We start from the raw sequence: 21598 nt of genomic DNA, 5'->3' as shown, positions 1-21598 counted from the left end.
CAACCTAACACCCTGTTAGGGTGGTAGTAGCAGTCCAACTGAAGTAGTTCAGTTCAAGCGGTGATCGTGTGAAGGTCTAGTCTCCAGCTGAAGGTCCAGTGGTAGCTCTTGTCCCCTGGGAACCCAGTAGACAGGGCTAGCTCAGGCAGTTCCAAGGCCAGGTTATATCCAGGTGGGAACACCTGGCTCCTCCCTCCTGGGCAGAGCATCCACAATGGGATAAGTCCATGAGTCATGCAGGCCCATTGTCTGTTATCAGGGGTGGGTCATTAGCAGGTGATAACAGCTAACAGCCCACAGCTGGTGGTAATAGAATACTGAATACATCTGTATTGCAACCTAGGACAGCCAGAAAAGGACAACGAGGTGTCCACACAACAAGATTTTTTCTGTGTTACTGCATTCTGCATTTGAATTTGTCTGTTGTGTTGGGGTTTGTGTTGGCTGTTATGCTCTTTGTGGCTCAGATTTGTTGGAGATTAACTGAAGTATAACTGTATTAACATACAGACATATATGGTTACATAAAAAAAAGTTACTGAAGTTGTTTTGAAAGCCAGGTGTGGTTGGAAATATACATTAATTTTGAAGTTAAAGAAAATAAGATAAAATCTAAAACCCACACATACCACGGATGATCAAATATGGTAGTCTGTTTTTACTATTGTAGTTAATGTCTTCCATTCAGGGATATAAATGTTAATAATCTTTACACTTTCAAAATCTTGGTAAGGCTGTTTAACACTTTTTCCAGTGGATTTAAGCTTGTGGAAACTGAGAGGAAATTAGAAACTCTTCTGAGAATTCCCAGCTCCGTATTTCAACAAATTTTCCTTTGGGAACTGATAGAAGCCTTACTTTTACTTGTAACCACAAAACGAAAGAAGATGGTGGAAGAAAATTGAATTCCAGTTTTTCTGAAACCATACACATTGCCATCCATGTGTTAAGATACCTAGAATCAAGTTTTGGGGTTAAGCACCCAAAGTGTGTGGAGTTAGATGTAGTAAAGTCGCACTCTTACATCTAGACCTGCTAAAAAGTGTGTTAGTTCAGCATGACTGCTGAGACCTCTTTAGCTGTTGCCCCATGCTGTCACTCACTCCTGCCCCAGGGTCAGGACACTGGTGGCTCCAGGAGGGTGAGGAGGCAAGGAGATAGAAAAGCAGTGGCACTCCTGCGCATCTTTGCTTGCTCCAACTGGGACACCCTTGGCAACTTCCAGATGTGCAAGTGAGCTGCAAAGCTGGGGGTTTCCTTGCATTGTGACAAAGGGTTCCTTATTCTCCTTTGATCACTTTGGACTCCCTTGTGCCAGGGAAAAATGGAAGAAATTACAACAAATGCAGTTGTCAAAAAGATCTTAAGAAGCTTTAGTATTAAGTAGCTTCCAAGCTAGAGGTCTATGTGGGATAGTAATGACAGATCGAAAGATCACAGTCTCTGAAGTGAAAATCTGTGCTGAAGAGCTTTCAAAGTGCTCCTTTAGGGTGGAGCCTGTTTTAACCTTTGTGAGAAACTGCATGCGTTGTAATTTTATGAGGTTTATCTTCTAGCAGTTGCAGGTGTTTTAGTTTGCTTCAGGTATTATTTAGTCAGTTTAAATAATAAATTTGTATTTGTTTTAATCTGGTAGTGGAGAAGCTCTGACATTCCCAATTCATTAGATATGTTTGCGATCTCAAATGCAATTACAAATGTGGTTCTAAGTGTTTAAGTCACTTTTTAAAAGAAATAGCTTTCTTAGAACAATTAGTTGATTTTGAAAAATTAATGCAGGACTCATTTTTAAGCAGTGAGATAATCTGAAGCCCATTGTGAGCATTAAAGCAAAGTCAATAAAATTGACTGAGTGGGGATTTTTCAGCCTGGAGAAGAGAAAGCTTTGGGAAGACCTTATAGCAGTCTTTCAGTATCTAAGAGGGCCTACAGGAAAGATGGAGAGAGACTTTTTGCAAAGACATGTAGTGACAGGACAGGGGGAAATGGCTTTAAACTGAACAAAGGGTAGGTTTGATTAGATATACAGAAGAAATTATTTATTGTGAGGTAGGTAAGGCACTGGAACAGATTGTCCAGAGAAGTTGTGGATGCTGAATCCCTGGAAGTGTTCAAGGCCAGGTTGGATGGGGCTTTGAGCATCCTGGTCTAATGGACACTGTCCATGACAGGGAGTTGGAACTAGGTGATCTTTAAGGTCTCTTCCAACCCAAAACATTCTGTAATTTTGGTTGGAAAATTTGATGGTTGTAGTTTTGTAGTACCACAGCGTGTTGAAAGCATGCGTTTTTATAAACCAGCTAAGAGAGCATATCCTTCGAAGTACGTTTTTGTGTGTGACCAAAGACATTAATGACATACAAGTCCTGTATAGCTGTTGTAAAGATTATTATGGAAAATGATACATTTTTATGTGATTTGTTGGATTTGCCTATTAAATCCCTAGAAAATTATACCCTAACAATAGGGAAGAAAGGAATAGGAATCCTTTTACATTCACGAACCATTTAGACTAATTTTCACAGAGCTGAATTGCATTTTTGTAGAATTTTGTGCCTATTTCATTTTCTAACAATTTTTACTGATGAAAGCTTGTAGGTTCTTGTCTCTGTAGTGAGCTGCTATACTTCTAAAATATATTTCAGAAGGAAAAATAACAAGAGGGATAACAATAAAAACAGTGTGTATCAGATGGTGAAAAATTTCCACTTATTAATTATGTACCAGCAACTTATTCTAGTGCTATATGTGGCTGTGTAAAGTTTCAATGCATTTGATGTCAGCCTGAATGTTTTCTCTAAAAATAAAAATGAGCAATTCTAGGTTTTGAAATGATGGCTGCTGGAGGGAGGTATGGTCCTTTCCCACCTCCCATGTTCTCTGTCCTTACCCTGTTTCAGAAAAGACAAATGCTATCATAAACCCTAATCTCCTTAAACTGAAATCAAATCACAGTTAAGAGTCCTAGTTAAACAGCTGTGTTTATGAAGGGATAAGCTTCTGTTCTTTGCAGCTTTAGGAAAACTTACCAGATATAAAGCACCAAGAAATGTTGGTTCTGCCATCACAACAAGTGATGGAGAATTCAAACTTGAGTATTTTATGATGCATTTGAAAATAGGTGGCAAGAAGTTTTTACCTCAGAGCTTCTTGCCATTTGACCCAGTTATTAAAGAGAGGCAGGTTTTAGGGACCTATGAGGCTACATTTTAGGAGTGTTTATGATGAGGAGATTTCCTTCTCATTTCCAGCTCTCTATGGCTGGACTTGTTTCAAAGGAAAAAAGTGAGATTGTGTCTCTGGATGCTATGTTTTGGATTTGGTTTTATTTTCTTTGCTTTGTCACCCTCCACACTCCTTTTTGATCATCTTGTTAAAACAAAATCTGCCTTGATTGCAGGAGTAAGTAGAGCCTTTCCAGTGTGATCATTCCCAGCTCATTTATTTTATGTGTGTAGACTCCCATGGGTGGCAGTCATTGCAGTGCACAAGAAAACAGAGTGGCTGTGTGTAGTGGGGTAGCAGTAAAGCCTGTTACAGTAGGAGCTACACACAAGCTCATACAGCTTTTAAACACACTTGTATATGTGGAGTGTCATCGAGAGGGGTTGCACTGGGCCTTGCTTCCCCTTTTATCATAGTGTAAGAACCACTTAGGTGCAAGAAGCACATTTATAGATCTGCCTTGGTCGAGAACCTCCAAATGACTATAGAGAAAACTCGTCCATGGTTTGAGGGTCTGATTCCACAAGAGCAGAGTTCTCTTGAAGTACACTATGGGATAGTTTTGTCTTTGCTGCTCCAAGGGTAAGAAAGGATGTAATGTTTATTGCCTGTGTGGAGATGCACTTTTCAGCTGCAAAAATGTCTCAAGTACTTTTGACAGATGATACTTAGGGAAGTGTTTCGTCCTCAGTTTCAGATACCAGCATCTCACCAGACTTTGTTCTGTGGCATGAGCACCAAAATTTCCACGGGATTTTTTGTAGTGGAATAAGGACACTCAGTTGGACAGACAGAGGGGACAGAAGATTGAGACACCTAATTTTTCTTTTAGTTCCCATTTAGAGAAAGTGGTTGAAAGGTGAACTTCTCTCAGGGAAGCCTGAGTTTTACTGCTTATAAATTGCTTTTAGATACTTGGAAGGAAAGTGCTGTATAATTTTGAAGTTCAGATTCCCCAGAAGGTGTAAAATGGCAAGCTTTCATGAGCTGCAATAATTTACAACAGCTGAGAGTTTACCTTCTGTCTGTACCTTACTTCACTTTGAGCTCCAGTAGATGAGAAGTTCAGTTTTTCTATTATAGCAACTCTTAGCTTTAAAATTAGTCATTTATGTGATTCCTTACCACATATAATGTTATATATTAATGTAGTTCAGCTGGCATTTTGTAAAGTTGATTTGTGATCATAGTTCTTTTATTATAAGTCTAAAAAGATGGAATGTCTTCACTGAGTTTAGTCAATGTCTTCTAGGTAAACTTCTTACTCTCACTGCCAGTAAATATGAGAAATTGACGAAGTGTGTAAAAGAAGTGAAATCATACATTCTATTCTTTACTGTTATAAAACTGTCATTTTTTTCTGTGTATTTCATAGGAAACACATGCATTAAAAATGAAACTAACACTGTCTTTTTCATAAGCTTTTTTCGTACAATGATGTTCCCTTTTGAGAAGGCCACTATAATTATGTAGCACCAGGGAAGAAGGAAGCTTGCAGTAAAGCATTGAACTGATAATGCAAGGGACTGTACTTTGCTGGTGAAGAGTTTGTCTTTGGATAAAGAATTTCTTTCTTTCTCACAAGGATGTTGTGTGGAAACAATAATTAAAAATTTCTGAGATGGAAATACGGGTGTTAAAATCATTACTACTGGAGCTGTTTGCTTATGAGTATAATAAGAGGTAAGAAATCTGCCAGAGATATTGAGGTTGTGTTATCCTCCTTGCACCTGTTGAAAGACTGTGCAGGACAATATTTTTGTCTAGCAGCAATTGGTGATGGATGCTTTACAGCTTAAATGCTTTAAGAGGACAGATCTTATCAGCACTTGAGAAAAATTGAGAAGTATTTTTAATACATTGTGATTCACTTTAATGCCATTAATTTTTATAAATGTCTGTTATTAATACAGCTGCATTATCTACCTCTGCTTTAATTACAGCATAATATCATTAAATACATCATATTTGGTGCTAGAGACTTTGACCAATACCTCTGCTTGCTGCAGTGTTTTTCAGCTGAAAGATCAAAGTCAAATTTCTGCCTCTTGCAAAGTGGCTTACAGACTGCAGGGCTCATGTTCTGAAGGTTGCAGGTTGTCGTCTTGTCATCACATAAATTCCAAACCAGCGAACCAGCCAAGAGTTACAGCATTTTTATTTAGCAGACCAAGAGTTCTCTGAGTAGTACTCTGGACAAATCATCTGCAGCTTTTGTGGAGCCTGATCAGAGGTCAGGAGGATAATCTCTAGCAAGTGCTTTCACTCTCCAGAGGTAATGAACCTTGGTGTTCTCTAACCTTCCTTTGGGCCATGTATCTCCTGAAGTCAACTCATTTGTATTTGGCTTCCCTCTTTATTGACTGAGCCAATCCCTCGGTCCTCCAAGCCCTGTCCATCTGTGAAGCTGAGGGTCTGACTGCACCACAGTGAGGTGAGATGTTTGTGTCTGGAAGGATGCATATTTTGTCTTTCTAGCCAGCTGTAATCTCAGTCTTCAGTTTGGAAATGCACTTCAGGGGCACCCATGTGCACAATGCCAGTGCCACTGCTGAAGCAGAGATCTAGCACTAGTTTGGGGTTGGCTGAGTAGGAGTTGGGAGCAAATAGCAGAATGACAGGATCTTCGGATGTGTGCAGTGATGCCTTGTGGTGGGGAAATGTGAATGTGAGACACTGCTATTTATGTAGAGAAACATTTGCTGTGGAGTCTTCTTTCTGCTACATCCAACCAAACACGTGTTGGTAGCTTCCCAAACTCTTACTTCCCTTCTTCACTGGTTTCTGAGGAAGGTTTTGGGTTCATTCCCAAGAGTTCACTATCTGTATATATTTCACAAACAGTGTCTTTACACTTGGAAAAGTTTGGGTGTTTCACCTTTCCTGCCATTTCAAATATTAAATTCAGCTGTCAGCTGAGTGGAAGCATTGCAGGGAACTACTTCTTGCCAAATCACTGACAGACTGGGCAACTTTGGTCATGCTTCTTTTATCTAGGACTTGGAGTTAATAAATCTTACTTGGGCTGGCTTGATGCCTTCATGCTCTCTGAAGGCAGTAAGATTTTCCTCACTATACAAATAAAAAGGACCAGAGAACCTTTCAGCCTCCTTACATCAACAATAGACTTCAATAATTGTAAATGGCATTCTGTGTGTCAGTAAGGATGTGCAAGCCTGCTCACAGCTTCTTCTGCTGAGGACACTTCCACTTAGGTGAATGTCCTTCTTACAGTTCTAAACTTTCAAGGAAGTAAAACTTCCATTCTGTAGTGTGAGAAGAGATACAAGACATAAAATTGCTTAAAAGCCTTTGGTGTTTGGATCAGACTTCTCTGTCCACTCCCCTTCTGACAAATCTTAATCTTGGCTTCTAGGCTGCTCTGTTTTATTTGTTTTGGTATGCTGGCATAAACATTGGTTTGAATTTTGTAATGCTTGACAAACTAGAGAACTTCTGATGATGACCAAGATTACAGAACAAAAGATTTACCACTCACCACTTGGAAATACTTGCTTCTTCCAGAGGTACAGTTCAATTAGATTATTTTTATTTACCTCACCTTCCTTACAGCAGCCTTGTGAGGAGGGGAAGCCATGTGGCTGGAGCAGGGCGAGTCTGGAGAGGAAGTGAACCTAGCTGAGGAGGTGCAGGAAATCTGAAGCTTTCATTCTTTCCAAATTTTGCATAAACAGCCCCTATATTTTTTCCGTTATTTTATTTTCCCTGTTCATTTGTGAGACACTCTGAATCAGTGCTGATGAGTAAGATAAGAAACACCTAGTGGGATTGATTAATTTTCTATCCTTTAAAATGTGGGAATGAACAGCCCAACCCACCAGAAAACTAAATATTGATGCTGTCAGTGGCATGATAATTGGTCTCTGCTTTCATCTCCAAACAAACCCTTGCTTGGATTCTATTATTCATTCAAAGAGGAAAAGGGTTATTAATGCAGTGTTCTTTATTTTTTCCTTTTGTGTGTGTGTGTGAGAGAGAGAGAACAGGAGAGCAATAATACAATAAATATATTGGCTAAGAGAAAACATTTGCAAGAGATCCCTGCCCATTTTTTTTAATCTTCTCTTATCATGAAGAATGTGAGCTGTGATAAATTGTTCTGCTAATCAAACAGCACTGAAAGGTTAGGTCATTGGAAGTCTTTAGTCATTTTGTGCTTTTCAAGAGTGAATTTGTTAAAATTATGCTGAATACCCACTTAAAGCCTGGGCTGAAAACCCTACCTGTGTTTTATAACTCTGCACTGTCAGAACCCATAATAAGTCAAACATTCTTTCAGAGGTACTCATAAGGGAGAAAAAACCCTGTAAATTTAAGAGTAATTTCAGATTGTAAATGAAAAAGAGAGGCACGACTGTTCATTTGCACCAATCATGCCTTCCTTTCATCTGCTCTGATTAGGCCTGGTGCGGTTTCATCAAACTACTCCATCACTGAGCTGTCACTCCAGTCGTCTGTTGATTGAAAACAATCAGGGCTCTGATGGCACAATTATTCTGACCCTTTAACTAGAGGCTGCTGTGATAATGAAAGGTTGATTATGATAGTTTGTGCCTCTTTCAGTTTGCCAAGAAGGTTAATTTGGGCATCAGACGGATGTTTAATGGGCGCTTGCTGGCTACACTGAGGTAAATGAGAACGTGCAGTCTTCGATATTGCACGGATATAGTTTGGCTGTCAATCATTGTCATTTTGAGTTTGTGCCTCACACTCTGGAAATCACATTTTATTTTTTCCTTGGGATTTAATTTATTCTGTGCCCTGAGGAAGTTCTTTCACTCTGTGACCTTCACAGTAGCTTTCTCTGTCTTTTTTCGCTTCCCTCACATGGAGCCCAAAGGCATAATACATCTAGAGGAACGTTTTTCTTTCATTTTTCACATTTAAAAAAAAAAAAAAAAGGGGAAATTTAAAATCCCTGTTTATCAGCTCACCCTGAACAGAGCAAATATTTTAATTCTGATTGTAGAATCCAAATGTGCAAATGGAAGCATTCCTGCTTGGTAACGCAGCGCCACACGGGGACACTTACGTAGACACACATTTGTAAAACTGACAAACAGGTAATTTAAATATGTCTTTATGTAAAGAGGGTGGGGGATGGCACAGCTTTATTTTCACAGGCTACACACATATGCCTCAGCTCAGTGCCTTGTAAATGTGGTCTCAGTCACTGTACTGCAACTTTTTTGAGTTAGAAAGTCTCTCTTTTCAGGGTTCAGGGGCAAAAGGCATTTCATTGCTGATTCATAGATTATTAATATTTCCACTGTTCAGATTGAGAGAATCATATGCATAATTTTGTAGTTCAGCTCAAGGTGCAAAAGAAATGCAAATACCTCATAATTTTGATTGTTCCACATGCAGCTCATTAGAGTCTTATTTTTATGCACATTTTAAATTCAAAATAAAAAGAAGAAAAAGATTTCTATCTCTAAGGCTCTCTTGCATCTAGGCTGGAGACACTAATTTTCCATGCTGTCCACAGCTGTAAGATAGTACCTGATTGATAAAATTTCAGAGTGAGTCTGGAGGCTGTGCTGTGTGGTTACTACTTCTAAAAATATTCATATGTAACTCATGGCTTTGAAAAATTATATCTGTGTGTTTTGTTGTGTGGTGAGATTTCTTTTCTCAGTAACAATTCTTATATTTTTCTTCCTAAATGGATGATACAGACCAATTTAGTTCATCTTACTTAAATAAAATGCCTAAATGAATATCCTCAACCCCCTGGGTTTTGTCCTTTGTAGTGTCTAGAGAGAGAGAGGAGTGCTTGAGACCCTTTAGAGATCCAAATTCAGGCCCTTTGGAAATCCCTGTCCCTTTTAGGTTAGGTGAAAGTTCCTTCAAAGCCCTCAGTGGACTTTGTATCAGAGCTTTAATAAATGTCCTGGTTTATCCATAGATTCTGTTCCTGTACTTGAAATTTGAAGAGCTGACAATTGCCCATTGAAATGTAGTTTTGAGACAGGAAGTCCCAGTCTGCAACACCTCAGGCTTGCTGAGTTAGATAAAATCCAATAAAAGGCAAAATTATGTGCGAATTTACAGCCAAAATATATATTTTTAGTGTTTCAAAGACCAAACTAGTAAAGTCCAAGTTTTGCTTTTTGGAGTTCCCTTGGTGGTGCTTTAAGGTGATTGCTGTAGTAATTGTGCTGCTTTCATGACTTTTTTTGGCTTCAGAAATCAATAGAAACAGGTCTATAGCACTGTCCAATATGCTAAGGATACAAAGATATTAACTTGATTTTTCTTTCTGGCCAAAATTTTTGTTCCTGTTAAGAAACAGAGCTGTTCAGGTGAGATTTATAGTTCTTTCTCATCCTCTGGTATGTCATTATCAGATTGTCATGCACGAACTGGGTCATTTGTGTTGCAGATATCTGACCTCAGTCCAGGAAAGTAAATCTTTCCACTTTTGTTTCCATATTTAAAATTTTGTTTTCTTCTAAAACGAGAACATTCACTAGGTTATTATAATTAAGATTTGCATTTATTTTAATGAAACAGAGTGAACTCACTATTTTAAGACCTTAGAAAATTTGTTTCCTTTTATTTGTTGTTGCTAAAAGAAACGAAACACAAAAACCCAGTGCTCCTACCCCCTCACTTTTTTCCACTGCTGTCACTTCATCTCATTTACTAGACACCTTGGATGATATAAAGTAGCGTATTTTCAGTCCATTGGGCTCCAGCATGAATACATCAAGTAAAGAGCAGGCCAGGATGACTCTAATAGAGTTCCTGTGGCCCCTGCCTCTCACAGAGCCCAGGCTTAGAAAAGTTACTTTTTTCCTGGAGCCCTGTCAACAGAAACTTTCCCTGACACTGACTTTGTGACTTAAAGTGGCTTCTGTAAGTGAGCCTGAGTCTAATAAATATGAGTATGTCAAGCTTTTTGCTCTCATGAAGTAGCTTGGCTTTTCTGGTGAGAAAGCTTGGTGTGATGTCAAGGGCAGGTCTGGCACATTTCCCAGCAGAGTGGCTTGAAAAAGATTGCAGCAGGATGCTGAACAGGCAAGGCACAGGCATGATGGCCTCTCTTGCTCCCTGAGGTAGCTGGCAGCCCAAAGGACCAGGTAACTACTTCTTGCAGGGTTATCTTCAACAGGAGTGAAATTCCTAATTCAGCTTTAACCTCCTCTGCCTCTGTGGCCTCTCTGGCTGTGGGATGTGTGTGCTGTGTACACCATTAACAGCAGGGACGGAAAGACTGAGCTCCAAGCCTGTGTGACTTGGACTGTTGAAGCATTGTGCTGGAAGCAGAAGCAGGTGTTGGAAAAACAATGAAATCGCTATCCAACATGCAGATGCACTTTGATGTGTGCTCCAACTGTGCTACAACATATTTTTCCATCTCTTTTCTGCTGTTTTGAGAGTGCACTCCATTGCTAAATCACATAAGGTAACCTTGGAGAAGAAAAATCCTTTGGGTTAAGGCATTAGAATAAGAGAATTAATCTGGTTTGAAAATCCTGTCCTTCTGAGGGTCTGCTTTTGTCATTTACTTAGTTTAGAAGATGAATATGGCAAAATATATTATTTATTAAAGTTGATATAGGCACTAGGCTGTAGCTTCCTTTACTCACAAACTCATACATTAAAATTAATAGAAACGAAGCTTCTAGCAATTTAAACAGAATTTGCCTATATGGCAGTAGGAGTAGGAGTCTTTCCCTATTTTTGTAAATTATTTAGCACTGATACAAATATTTTAAACCTCAAAATTGTGGATGTTTTTCTTTTGCTTGCTTGCTTGCTTGTTAGCATTTTAAACACAGTTGTAATTTAAAGTGCTATTGGTATTTCCTTAGCGAAGCCAGAATGTCTTTTCTTGCAGCATCATAAAGTCTGTAATGGCTTTGAGTTTATTTTGCCAATACTGATTATAGTTGCTAATTGTTACTGCCAGAGAGGCGAAAACATAGGCACCATAATTAGTGTGTAGATGTGGTGGATTTTGGAGGTTCTATGTAGGCACCAGGTTTTTGGGTTAAAAGTGTTAGAAATTGTGTTGATAAATATACAGTTGTTTGCTGGTGTCGTGCATGGAAGTTTCTGTCTGCCATATGTTGATGAGAGTTATATTTGCCTCCTTTGCACTGAAGGGAAAGTTAGAACTGTGTTACAGTCTCCATCAGTGACTTCTTCACTACAAATGAAAGATTTGTTTGGGAATTCAGTTTTCTTTTTTTTGAACTTTTTCAGCCTTCCAGTGGCTGCCAAACCATCCAATGACTAGAATATAGGTTTACCGAAACTCAGTTTTCTGCCATGCCTCCATAGTGTGAGATACCAAGTTGTGCTGGAGAACATGGTAACAGTGTGCTGTAAAACCAGTGTAGAAGTCTAAGGCTCAGTTTGTGAGTATTCCTGAAACCAGATGACCTGTTTCTTAGCCTTGTGTGACAATTTAGGATTTGGTCCTGTATTCTGTAAATATAAATATAGATGCCTGCATTTGTCAGTTAAATTCCTATCAGTTTTTTAGTGACCCAAAATGAATTTAAAAATGGCATAACAGTTATTGTCACAAATAGCAACACAAGGAGATAAAAGCAATACAGCTTTTAGCTCTTACGGCCTTTTCTCTGCCTTGGAGGGTCAGAGGTTAGGTATGGATCCCACAGGGCCTTGCAGTCAAATTATGTTCAAACAGTAGCATGAGTTGATTTGGACAGGAACTTCTAAACACATTGAGATTCATAGACCTCAGTTGCCTCCCTAAGACTCAGTAAAGCTTCTCTGCATTCTGTCAAATGCCTACAGACCATCCAGGTGGTATGCAGGGTTCTTACCCTGCCTTCTAAACCCATACAGTAAAATGCAGTCTTCCACTGCAAATTGACCTCAGACTTGGAGTCTGGTAAGAGTCAGTAGCAACCTCCACAAGAGACAGTCTGGGATTCACCTTGCCCTCCCCACAGCTGTTGCAGCTGCTTGTCAGAGGGGAAAGGTGGAAATAGCATAGGCCAAGGATACCTTGAGGTCCAGCATGTAAAGAATCCCAAGCAGATTGGAATAAACTTAATTTGAAAAGATTCAAAGGTTTTCATAAAAAAGATGCAGGACAGATGAGATGGGATAAAATAGTGTGGAACGTATAGAAAATTTTTGCTTTGAGACCCAGAATAGATTGTACATCTCATATGAGTGGCAGCAGAATCTTTGTATCACTTTGCAATCATCGCTGTGGTGGTTTAGAAATTCTGTGACTTCAGAGAAAAGTTAAACATTAGTGATTTCAGTGAAACATTTTTTACGACTCCAGGACTATTCTCAGTACAGACCTAACTCAGTATGAACCAAATTGCATGTGCCAACCTTCTACAGCAGAGAAAATGTATTGTAACGGAGATGTCCATGCCTTCTGTGCAGATCATCACACATCCCATATGCAGAAATGAATTCAGGTACCATGTCTTTGAAGTTATGAATGTATGTGGTGTTGCTCGTGTGTTTATACAGTATTTATTGGGGACCAAAGGGAGGGCAGTAAAGGAAAGCAGATGGATGAAGTTCTAAGATATTAATAAGGCATTAATATTAAACTTCCTCTAAAAGTCTTATGGTTACCAAGTCCTGGTTTACATTAGTGCATGTTTTTAAAGTGTCTGTAACATCTGTCATTGTAGCCCAAGTGATACCTCTGTGATGCCATTTTAGATGTGAGCAAAGGCATGAACTTCCAGTTCCAAAAGTAACTAATCTGTCGGATGCAAGTGCTGACAGATAAGAACTCCAGTTTTGTAAATTCTTCTATCTCAATATAGCAACCCACACATCATTCAGTTGATATGTATGCTGAAGATAGCCTGAATTTCACTTGAAGTTCAAGTGCCTGAATGATGAGAGCTAAGTGCCTTTCTGGAATCGTTCATATGGCCAAAGACATGGAATAGGAAGTTGCCTAATACAACTCAGTAGGAGGCATCTGACACGGGCGTTTAGTGGATTTAGAATACATGACTATAAAGCGCAATAATTTCAAGTCCATAAACATTTTCAAATATATTTGAATGATGCCTTTTTTACTAGCAAGTCAAAATACATATAGCTAATGCATGTATTTGAAACTCAATACAGCATTTAACTGATGGAACTACTGTTGCATTTTTGATGCCCTCCATTGATTATTTGTTTCGCAGGGATTCACAGTGAAGAAAATGTGTTTCAAATTAATCTTAATACGAAGGTGATTTTGGTTTGTCATCTTCCCTCTCTGACAGAATACAGAAGCAGTAATAAATTTAATACATCATATATGAAAGCCATGAATAAGAGAAGCCTTTATTTTCAGCTTCTTTATGTGACATTCCCAATAGCAGTACAGGCAGTAAGATTTAGCTGAAAACTCTTTTAGCATGCAGCTTGTTAGAAACACCCGCTACACAAGTTTTGCTTGTGTCAAGATGATTTGAAGTATCAAGCAGAGGAATCTGTCCTTATCCAGAACTAGTCAATGCCTTTGATAAAGACTTGGATGAAAGAATAATAAGGGATTTATGTTTTCAGAAAATAAGATGGTGAAATGGTTTTCAAGCACTTTGGAAAATATAATTGGGATTGAAAATAACCTTGACTGGAGCAGTGGCCTAAAGTAATAGTAGAGAGTTTGGTAATCACAGAGAAAGCATGACACTCTGTGGAAGTTCTGCAGAAAAAAACCCCCCAGAAACAAACAACCAAAACAAGAGGTGAAAATAGTACTTAGTCATAAGCTTAAACATGGAACAGCAACATCATAGTGCAGTGACAGTCTTATGTGGTATGTGCAAGCCCAAATGGCATAGATTATTACAATCAAAGAGATTCTTCCAACTATTCACTACTACTACACCCTTAAGAGAAAGATTATGTCCAGTTTTCAACAGCAAATATTAAATATTTCATTAACAGAGAACTGTGAGCCAAGCAACAGAGGTTTAGAAAATATGACCTAAGATGCATTGAATTACTTTTTTCATTCACTGAAGAGGAAACTCACACCAATATTAAAATGCATCTGAGGTGGAGAAGAAAAAGAAGGTAGCAAAATGTTTGTCATCTTGTATGGATGATTCAGTTTCAAGGGTTGCTCTGGAATATAAACGCAAAGGTGGGAAATGAGTTTAAGGGTTTAGAGCTTCTGCATATGTAAGAGGAAAATCTGTCTGAGAAGATATCAGAGCATAGGAATGGTTTTCCTGAGGAAGTTTTGCTATCTTCATTACTGGAGGTTTTCAAGAATAACTTATACAACAATTCTTGAAAGGGTTTAGGCCCTTATTAGCCTCTTTTTAGGACCAGTTGGATCCAATAAGCTTTATGTGATTTGTATGCTATGTTTAATTTTGGATGTTGATACTAGCTGCAATTGCTGAACAGTCTGAGTTTTCCTTGTTTTCTGTCTGCCCCAAACTAGCAGAGCCTCTTCTGTGCTTCTCTCTTCTCTGATTTAATTTTTTGTCCCCTTACACCTTTCTCCACTTCATGAATAAAATAAATGAAGAAGAAAAACAATACTGAAGATTCAGTATGTATTGTGTTATATTTCTTCAATATTTTGTCATAAATAGGATGAAATATGGAGGGCAGAAAAGGCTTTTCTTTCTAATCTTCTGACATTAGTCTACTTTCTAGTGTACCTATGGTATCCAGTGACCCCATAGCCCCTACATTTATATTATTTTTCCAGCAGCTTGTTTCAGTGATAGTGTGGTCTCCAGCAACACTAACATATCGTACAATGAGAGTATTCCATAGTCACTGATTATGCTGTGGAAATTGTTTAGGGGAGCTGGTGCAATGCAGTGCTTTTGTATACACACTGTGAGTAGAGTTTTAATAGGTATCTTTTTATTTTGGACTAATAGGCTTCATAGATGCTTTTTAGGTGGATAGATACCATGACTGAGGCAAATACATATCTGCTCTTGGAATGCAAGCAGTTTTCAAATACCAGATTTTGACAGAATTGTACGCAAATAACATCTGTCTTGTTTTTTGCTTCCGTCCTCCCAATTTCAGCTGGCTGTGAGGTGGTTGGAGCACAACTGCCGCTACCAGTACCTGGATGAACTCCTCCAGTACGTTCGCTTTGGCCTTATGGATGTGGATACACTGCACACTGTAGCTCTTACTCATCCTCTTGTCCAAGCCAGTGAAACTGCCACAGCGCTCATTAATGAGGCCTTGGCTTACCACCAGAGCGTCTATGCACAGCCAGTTTGGCAAACCGCAAGGACAAAGCCTCGCTTCCAGTCAGACACTCTGTACATTATTGGTGGGAAAAAACGAGAAGTCTGTAAAGTGAAGGAATTGCGATACTTCAATCCAGTAGACCAGGAGAACGTTCATATCGCAGGGATTGCTAACTGGAGCGAGCTGGCGCCTATGCCTGTGGGGAGGAGCCACCACTGCGTTGCTGTCATGGGAGACTTCCTTTTTGTAGCTGGTGGAGAGGCAGAGCACTCCACAGGGCGCACGTGTGCCGTGAGGACTGTGTGCCGGTACGACCCCCGCACCAACTCCTGGGCGGAGATAGCTCCGATGAAGAACTGCCGGGAACACTTTGTGCTGGGAGCCGTGGATGAGTACCTCTATGCTGTGGGGGGCAGAAATGAATTACGCCAAGTGTTGCCCACAGTTGAACGCTACTGCCCCAAGAAGAACAAGTGGACCTTTGTACAGTCCTTTGATCGGTCGCTCTCGTGCCACGCGGGATATGTGGTGGATGGTCTTCTTTGGATATCAGGTAGAAAACGTTTCACACAGTTTGAGGTACTAACAAAATACTGTCTTGAATTAAAGTAATAAATCTTCTTCGGTTCGTATGTCATGATAACTTTTCTCTTAGGAGAGGACAAAGAATTGAAGCCTCATTAGAAGTATAGGAGCATAATGCACCTTATACATTTCACTCAGAGCTGCTGATATCATATGTGCTATCTCCAGTTGCCATTCATAAATCACAGGGAACTGGAATGATAATGCACTTTTGGACAAATTTCCAATGATAAATTCTGTGTGCTTCCTAAAAACAAAGAAAGACATTGTTTCTGTAATATGATCTGGTACTTTTGGCAGTAACAGGACCCAAGGGAATGGCCTGAAGTTGTGTCAGGGGAGGTGTAGGTTGGATATCAGGAAAAGTTTCTTCACCCACAGGTTGATTGGGCACTGGAACAGCCTCCCCAGGGAGATAGTCACAGCACCAGCCTGACAGAGTTCACAAAGTATTTGGACACTGTTCTCTGATGGATGGTGTGATCCCTGAGCCTGTGCAGGGCCTGGAGTTGGACTGTGATGATCCTGTGGGTTCCTTCCAACTCAGCATATTCTATAATTCTGTGGTTAATTTATTCCTGATGATGAAATAAAAAATTAAGTTCTTGCTGGCTTGTATTGTTTGAGGGCTTGAAGGCAGATGTATGATTTGCTCCCACTTGCTCTTGAGGACTTTGTATCAGACCAAGGTGACCTTTTTAAAAACTCATCCATGGCTCTGCCCATAACAACTGCACAAGACTGTCTGGATGTTATCATAGCTTTACGGCACAGACAGATGAATGTACAGGCCTTACAATCCTTAAATAAGGTATCATTTGCAACTAAGTCTTTCATTTTTATGCTACATGTTACATGGTTGTGTTACATTGATGGGGGACATAGTTTCCTCAGTTTTTGTAAGACTTTTCTGGTATTAGTTACTTTAGAATATGGTCGATGCTGTCTACAGAAGATTTGACCGAAAAATATTCCTGTTTTACTAAGAAATGTGCCACGGAAGGTTATATAGTTACAATATTTATTAAGGAAGCTAATGAGTAAATGGGGCCAGCCCTTGAGGTAATTGTTCAGTGATTGGCATCTTCACCATAGATACCCTCTGGGGATTTTAATATGGTCTGGAATGCCTCTGGTAAAAAGGTGGAATACGAATGGAAGATTAAGTTAGCTACTTAGGCCTTGGCTGTGCTTCTCAAAGTGTGTCATTCGGGTAGTGGATGTACCTTTCTGTCCCTAGGGATTAAGTGCCTCTTGGGAATGGATTCCCAAGCACTGGCAGGGGAATTAGCAGGCATCTATTTTAATATATATACACTAAAGTCATGAATGGTGACTTAGGAATTAAAAGCAGGACGGAACACAGAAAATCACCAAGATCCCTGGCAGGTACTTTGGGTCACTTTCTTGAGTGACCATCATTTAAAGAGTCTTGTAGAGTTTGTGCTCTGTGAACCCTGAAGTGAGACCAGGTACAGTACAGGAACAGGATTTCTGCTTTAGGCTACCAGCCAGGTGTATTCAGAGCATCATCCTGTTTATTCACTACCTTTCCTGTTTTATTAGTGGAGAGGGATGTGTGCCTGTGGTGGGCACTTCAAGTACACAGATGTTACTACTGCTGTGTCTTGGTTGCTGTTTTTTTTCCTGTCTCGTGGTTTACATTTGTCAGTATTTATGAAGAATATGAAAATTATGAAAATTATTATATGAAAACACCATCAGAAAATGGTGTTAAGCATTCTCATAAAAAATCATTGAATGTGCACTAGAAATCCATCAGTGTGGTCTTTTCTTGAGTAAATGAAAAAAAGTAATATTTTTTGTCTTAATTTCATGGAAAAAAACCAACAACAAAACAAAATCAAAACACAAGACAGTATTTGATAGGGATTTCTAAGTCAAATATGTGACTGATTGAATTTAGTCTTTCCAGATTTGCTAGGAAAGGGGAAATTATACTGAGGATTAATTTATGTGCTTAGTTATGTGGGTGAAATGCATGCATGCTCTTTTGCTTTAAATTCCACTTGTGTTTATAAAATGGTGCAGTGTGATACTGTGTTCAAGGATATGTCTCTAACAGAGCTGTAGAATCAGTGGAAGAGATAAGTGGAAGCCTATTGGATGAATTCTTTAAAACTGTGCAAAACAACAAAAAATATTTTATCAGTATTGTTCCATTTATATTTGAAAATGCTACCAACAGTGGAATAAGGTGGACAGGGCTTTTCAGTTGTATTTTGATAGGTTCAGAGAAAATGCTTAGAAGTTTTGAGTTGCTCAATTCTGACAGGTTATTATGAAGTACAAGAGCATACTATGCTACACTTCAGTAGGTATCGATCTGAATTACATAGTCTCAGATTGAAACCTGGTTGTGTATTGAATAGAGTTATTTTAAAAAGAAAAGTAGATGGAGATGTAATAACTATAGCTAGCTTTCTATTATTAATTAATTGCTTAGGACTAGAATGTAGCTCATGGTGCATGTACATTCAGGGGCAGGGGAATAGTACAGAGAGGTGTTTTATTGTGTCATAGTCACTGTTGGAAAATCCACGGTTCATCATTGAGTATAAGATGTTAGCATAAAAGTCATTAGTAATGCAGGAGGGAACATAATTTTGAAGTATGTGGCCTAAAATTAAGTAATTAAAAAATTAGTCTGAGTTAGAAATGTTTCTGAGCTGTATCCCTGCTGCTTTTTCTGGGAAATACAGGTCATCAGGAAGGAGCTCTCAAAGTCAGTCTGCTACTACCAGCTGGCAAGGGAACCATGGAAATGTGCCCAGTTTTTTAGTGAGGGAATAAATTAAATAGTGATAATATAAGTCTCTGGCCCTTCTATTTGTGGAGAAAGTCATCAAAGCTTGATCTGCACACTGACCATTTACTTACTCAGTGCCTCTGCTACAGCCCCATGCCCTCTTAAAGGCTTTGCTGATCAAAAGCTGACTAGACTTAAAGGATTTCTGTTATTACTGGGATTCATTTTCAGCTTTACTTTCCTGCTCCTTTGGGACAAATATGACAAGGATTCAAAAATAATAGAGAATAAAATCATGGCAAAGGCAGCAGGAAAAGAAAATGGACAAAACAAAACACTATTCGAGTGTACACACTGGCAATAGGAGGTGGGTGGCTGGTGTTTCAGGTGACAGGGGGACTCCTAAGCTGCTACTACTGCTTTGGGGCTTTTAACCTGACAGAAGCAGATTAAAAGAGGGAGCCTTTTGCATACTGGAGCTAGTCAGACCCTCTGCTCAGCACTAGCGGGTTCAGCCCTTGAGTTTTCTGAACTCCATCTGTTTATATTCATGTAATTATTTATTGGTTTTCCCCCACAGTCCTCTTTTATTATTATTTAAAAAAATGCATGAGAATTTATTAAAATAATGTGCTGGTTTTGACTGGGATAGAGTTAATTTTCCTCAAAGCAGTTAGTCTGGGCTGTGTTTTGGATTTGTGCTGGAAACAGTCCTGGTAACACAGGGATGTTTTTGTTATTGCTGAGCAGTGCTTCTACAGAGTGAAGTTGGTTTTTACTTCTCACCCACCCCACCAGCAAGGAGGCTGAGGGTGGGCAGGAGTTTGGGAGGGGACACAGCCAGGACAGCTGACCCCCACTGACCAAAGGGACATTCCAGACCATATGGTGTCATGCTCAGCATATAAAGCTGGGGGAAGAAAGAGAAAATGGAGGATGTTCATAGTGTTGACCTTTGACTTCCCAAACCACGATTATGCTTGATGGATCCCAGCTTTCCTGGAGATGGCTGAACACCTGACTGCTCATAGGAAGCAGTGAATTAATTCCATGGTTTGCTTTGCCTATGTGTATGACTTTTGCTTTACGTGTTAAAACTCTCTTTATCTGAAACCACGAATTAGTTTCACTTTTCCAAGTCTCTCCTCCATCCCATGCTGGGGGAGTGAATGAGCAGTTGTGCGAGCCTGAGTTGCTGACTCGGATTAAACCACAACAAAGAAGTTCTCTGTACTGACATTGCATTGGGCAGATGGTTTGGAAATTTTATAGAAAGATAATTCTTCTAGGCCCTGGTTAACATCTGATGCCATGACCAATTTCACAAACGAATCTCATGACACATGCTTGAAAAGTGAAGTATTTCAGTGAAAGAAAAACAAAGTACACTCAACATTACTAACAATCACTACCAATAAAAGCAGGGAAGTATTTTCCATAAGAGCAAGGACTTGAACTATGCCAATTTCCCTGCATCCTCTCTGGAGTACACATGCAAATCTGGAGACCTAATCTTCTACAGATGTTAACCTACCTCCACCAGTGTAGGTGTAGTGCCCCTGGGGACAGCGAGGGGCAGGGAACCTCTGCCAAGCACTCCAGCTCTGGGCCATTCCTGCATCTGCATCTTGGGATAATGACGCTTCCCTTGCCTTAGGTGCTCAAGAGATTAGCACATGAAAAGTCTTGTTTAAAACGAGGTGTTACACTGTTGTTTTGTGGAGGCCCTAGTTGTCTGACCTTAAGTGTGACAGCTAAAATGACATCTTGACATGCACATAGAAACTCAGCTTGCGGGAAGGGGGTAAACAAGCCAACCCTGTACAGTTGCTTTATATTTAATATAGGAGATTTTTTTTTCCCAAAATTCAAGATTCTTTTTGGTTTTTTAACTGGTTTTTTTTCCCTAACGGTGGAGATTTTAACTAAGGAAATTATGGTGATAACATAACTTGAAGAATCAATCTGAGTTTGCAAGTGATTCGGGATGAAAAGTATGACCTTGCTATCAGTATGCTGTCATGAAGTAAAGAATTTTTTCTCAGTAAATGTCTATAAAATTATTTTATGGGAAATAGATCTGGAATCTAGCTAAATCAAGTTTTACAGTGTGGCTGGCACAGGATTTTACTGGGGGTGTGAGGTTAACAAGTACGTAAAAATTGCCTTAGTGGCCCAGTCTTAGTCTGTATATGTTCCATGTATGTACAGACTTCATATTTACTGTATTTGAATTAAGGTAATACATCTCACACCTTTCAGTGATGGACAGTATTGGTCTGGTGCCATTGATTCTCCTTAGATTGAATGTGAACATCCAGTTTTAATGATTTAAACAAACCTAGGGCTTGTGCCCCTCTTGTTTGTGGCACAGTTGCATGTGGAGTCAAAGAGCATTAATCAGAGCTGCTGTTGGCATCTCCCAGGGGATTCCTTACCTTGGGAGAATGTGCTGCTCCAGCTCAGCTGTCCTCACTGCACCTGGGCTGGCTGAAGTAAGAGGCACTGGATTTGCATGTTGAGGAAGGATTATCTTGTGTTTAACACACAGACACGTCAGGGAGGAGAGACTTCTGTTTTAAAATAGCAGATCACCTTAGGGTAGATGTCATGGGTTTCTATATATTCCCTGGATTTGCTGGAAGGAGCATGCATGGGAGCTCTTTGCCAACGTGTAGTTTTACACTTCTCCCAGTGAACTCTGATTCCTGCACACAGCCTAGCACTTGGGGACTTTTGGGAGAGTTGTGATATTTTCTGGGGGATTTGGATTGGATCAGATTTCTCAAGTCATACGGAGGTCTTGCT

At 39.5% G+C, this 21598-nt stretch overlaps 1 protein-coding gene across 7 annotated transcripts in view; it reads left to right on the top strand.

Annotated features, from left to right (window-relative positions):
- KLHL32 (kelch like family member 32) overlaps positions 1-21598 on the top strand; it is a 144092-nt gene that overhangs the window by 110736 nt on the left and 11758 nt on the right. For all 7 annotated transcript variants that reach the window (XM_085056302.1, XM_085056304.1, XM_085056299.1 and 4 more), the window contains one exon: positions 15262-15988. In XM_085056302.1, coding sequence (XP_084912428.1) covers positions 15262-15988 — 727 coding nt within the window. The remainder of the gene's footprint in view (positions 1-15261; positions 15989-21598) is intronic.

This window comes from Lichenostomus cassidix, chromosome 3 (assembly GCF_008360975.1).
Source record: "Lichenostomus cassidix isolate B80296 chromosome 3, HeHo_3.0, whole genome shotgun sequence".
NCBI lineage: Eukaryota > Metazoa > Chordata > Aves > Passeriformes > Meliphagidae > Lichenostomus > Lichenostomus cassidix.
Note: the sequence above shows the minus strand (reverse complement) of the source record. Positions and strands in the feature narration are given on the sequence as shown.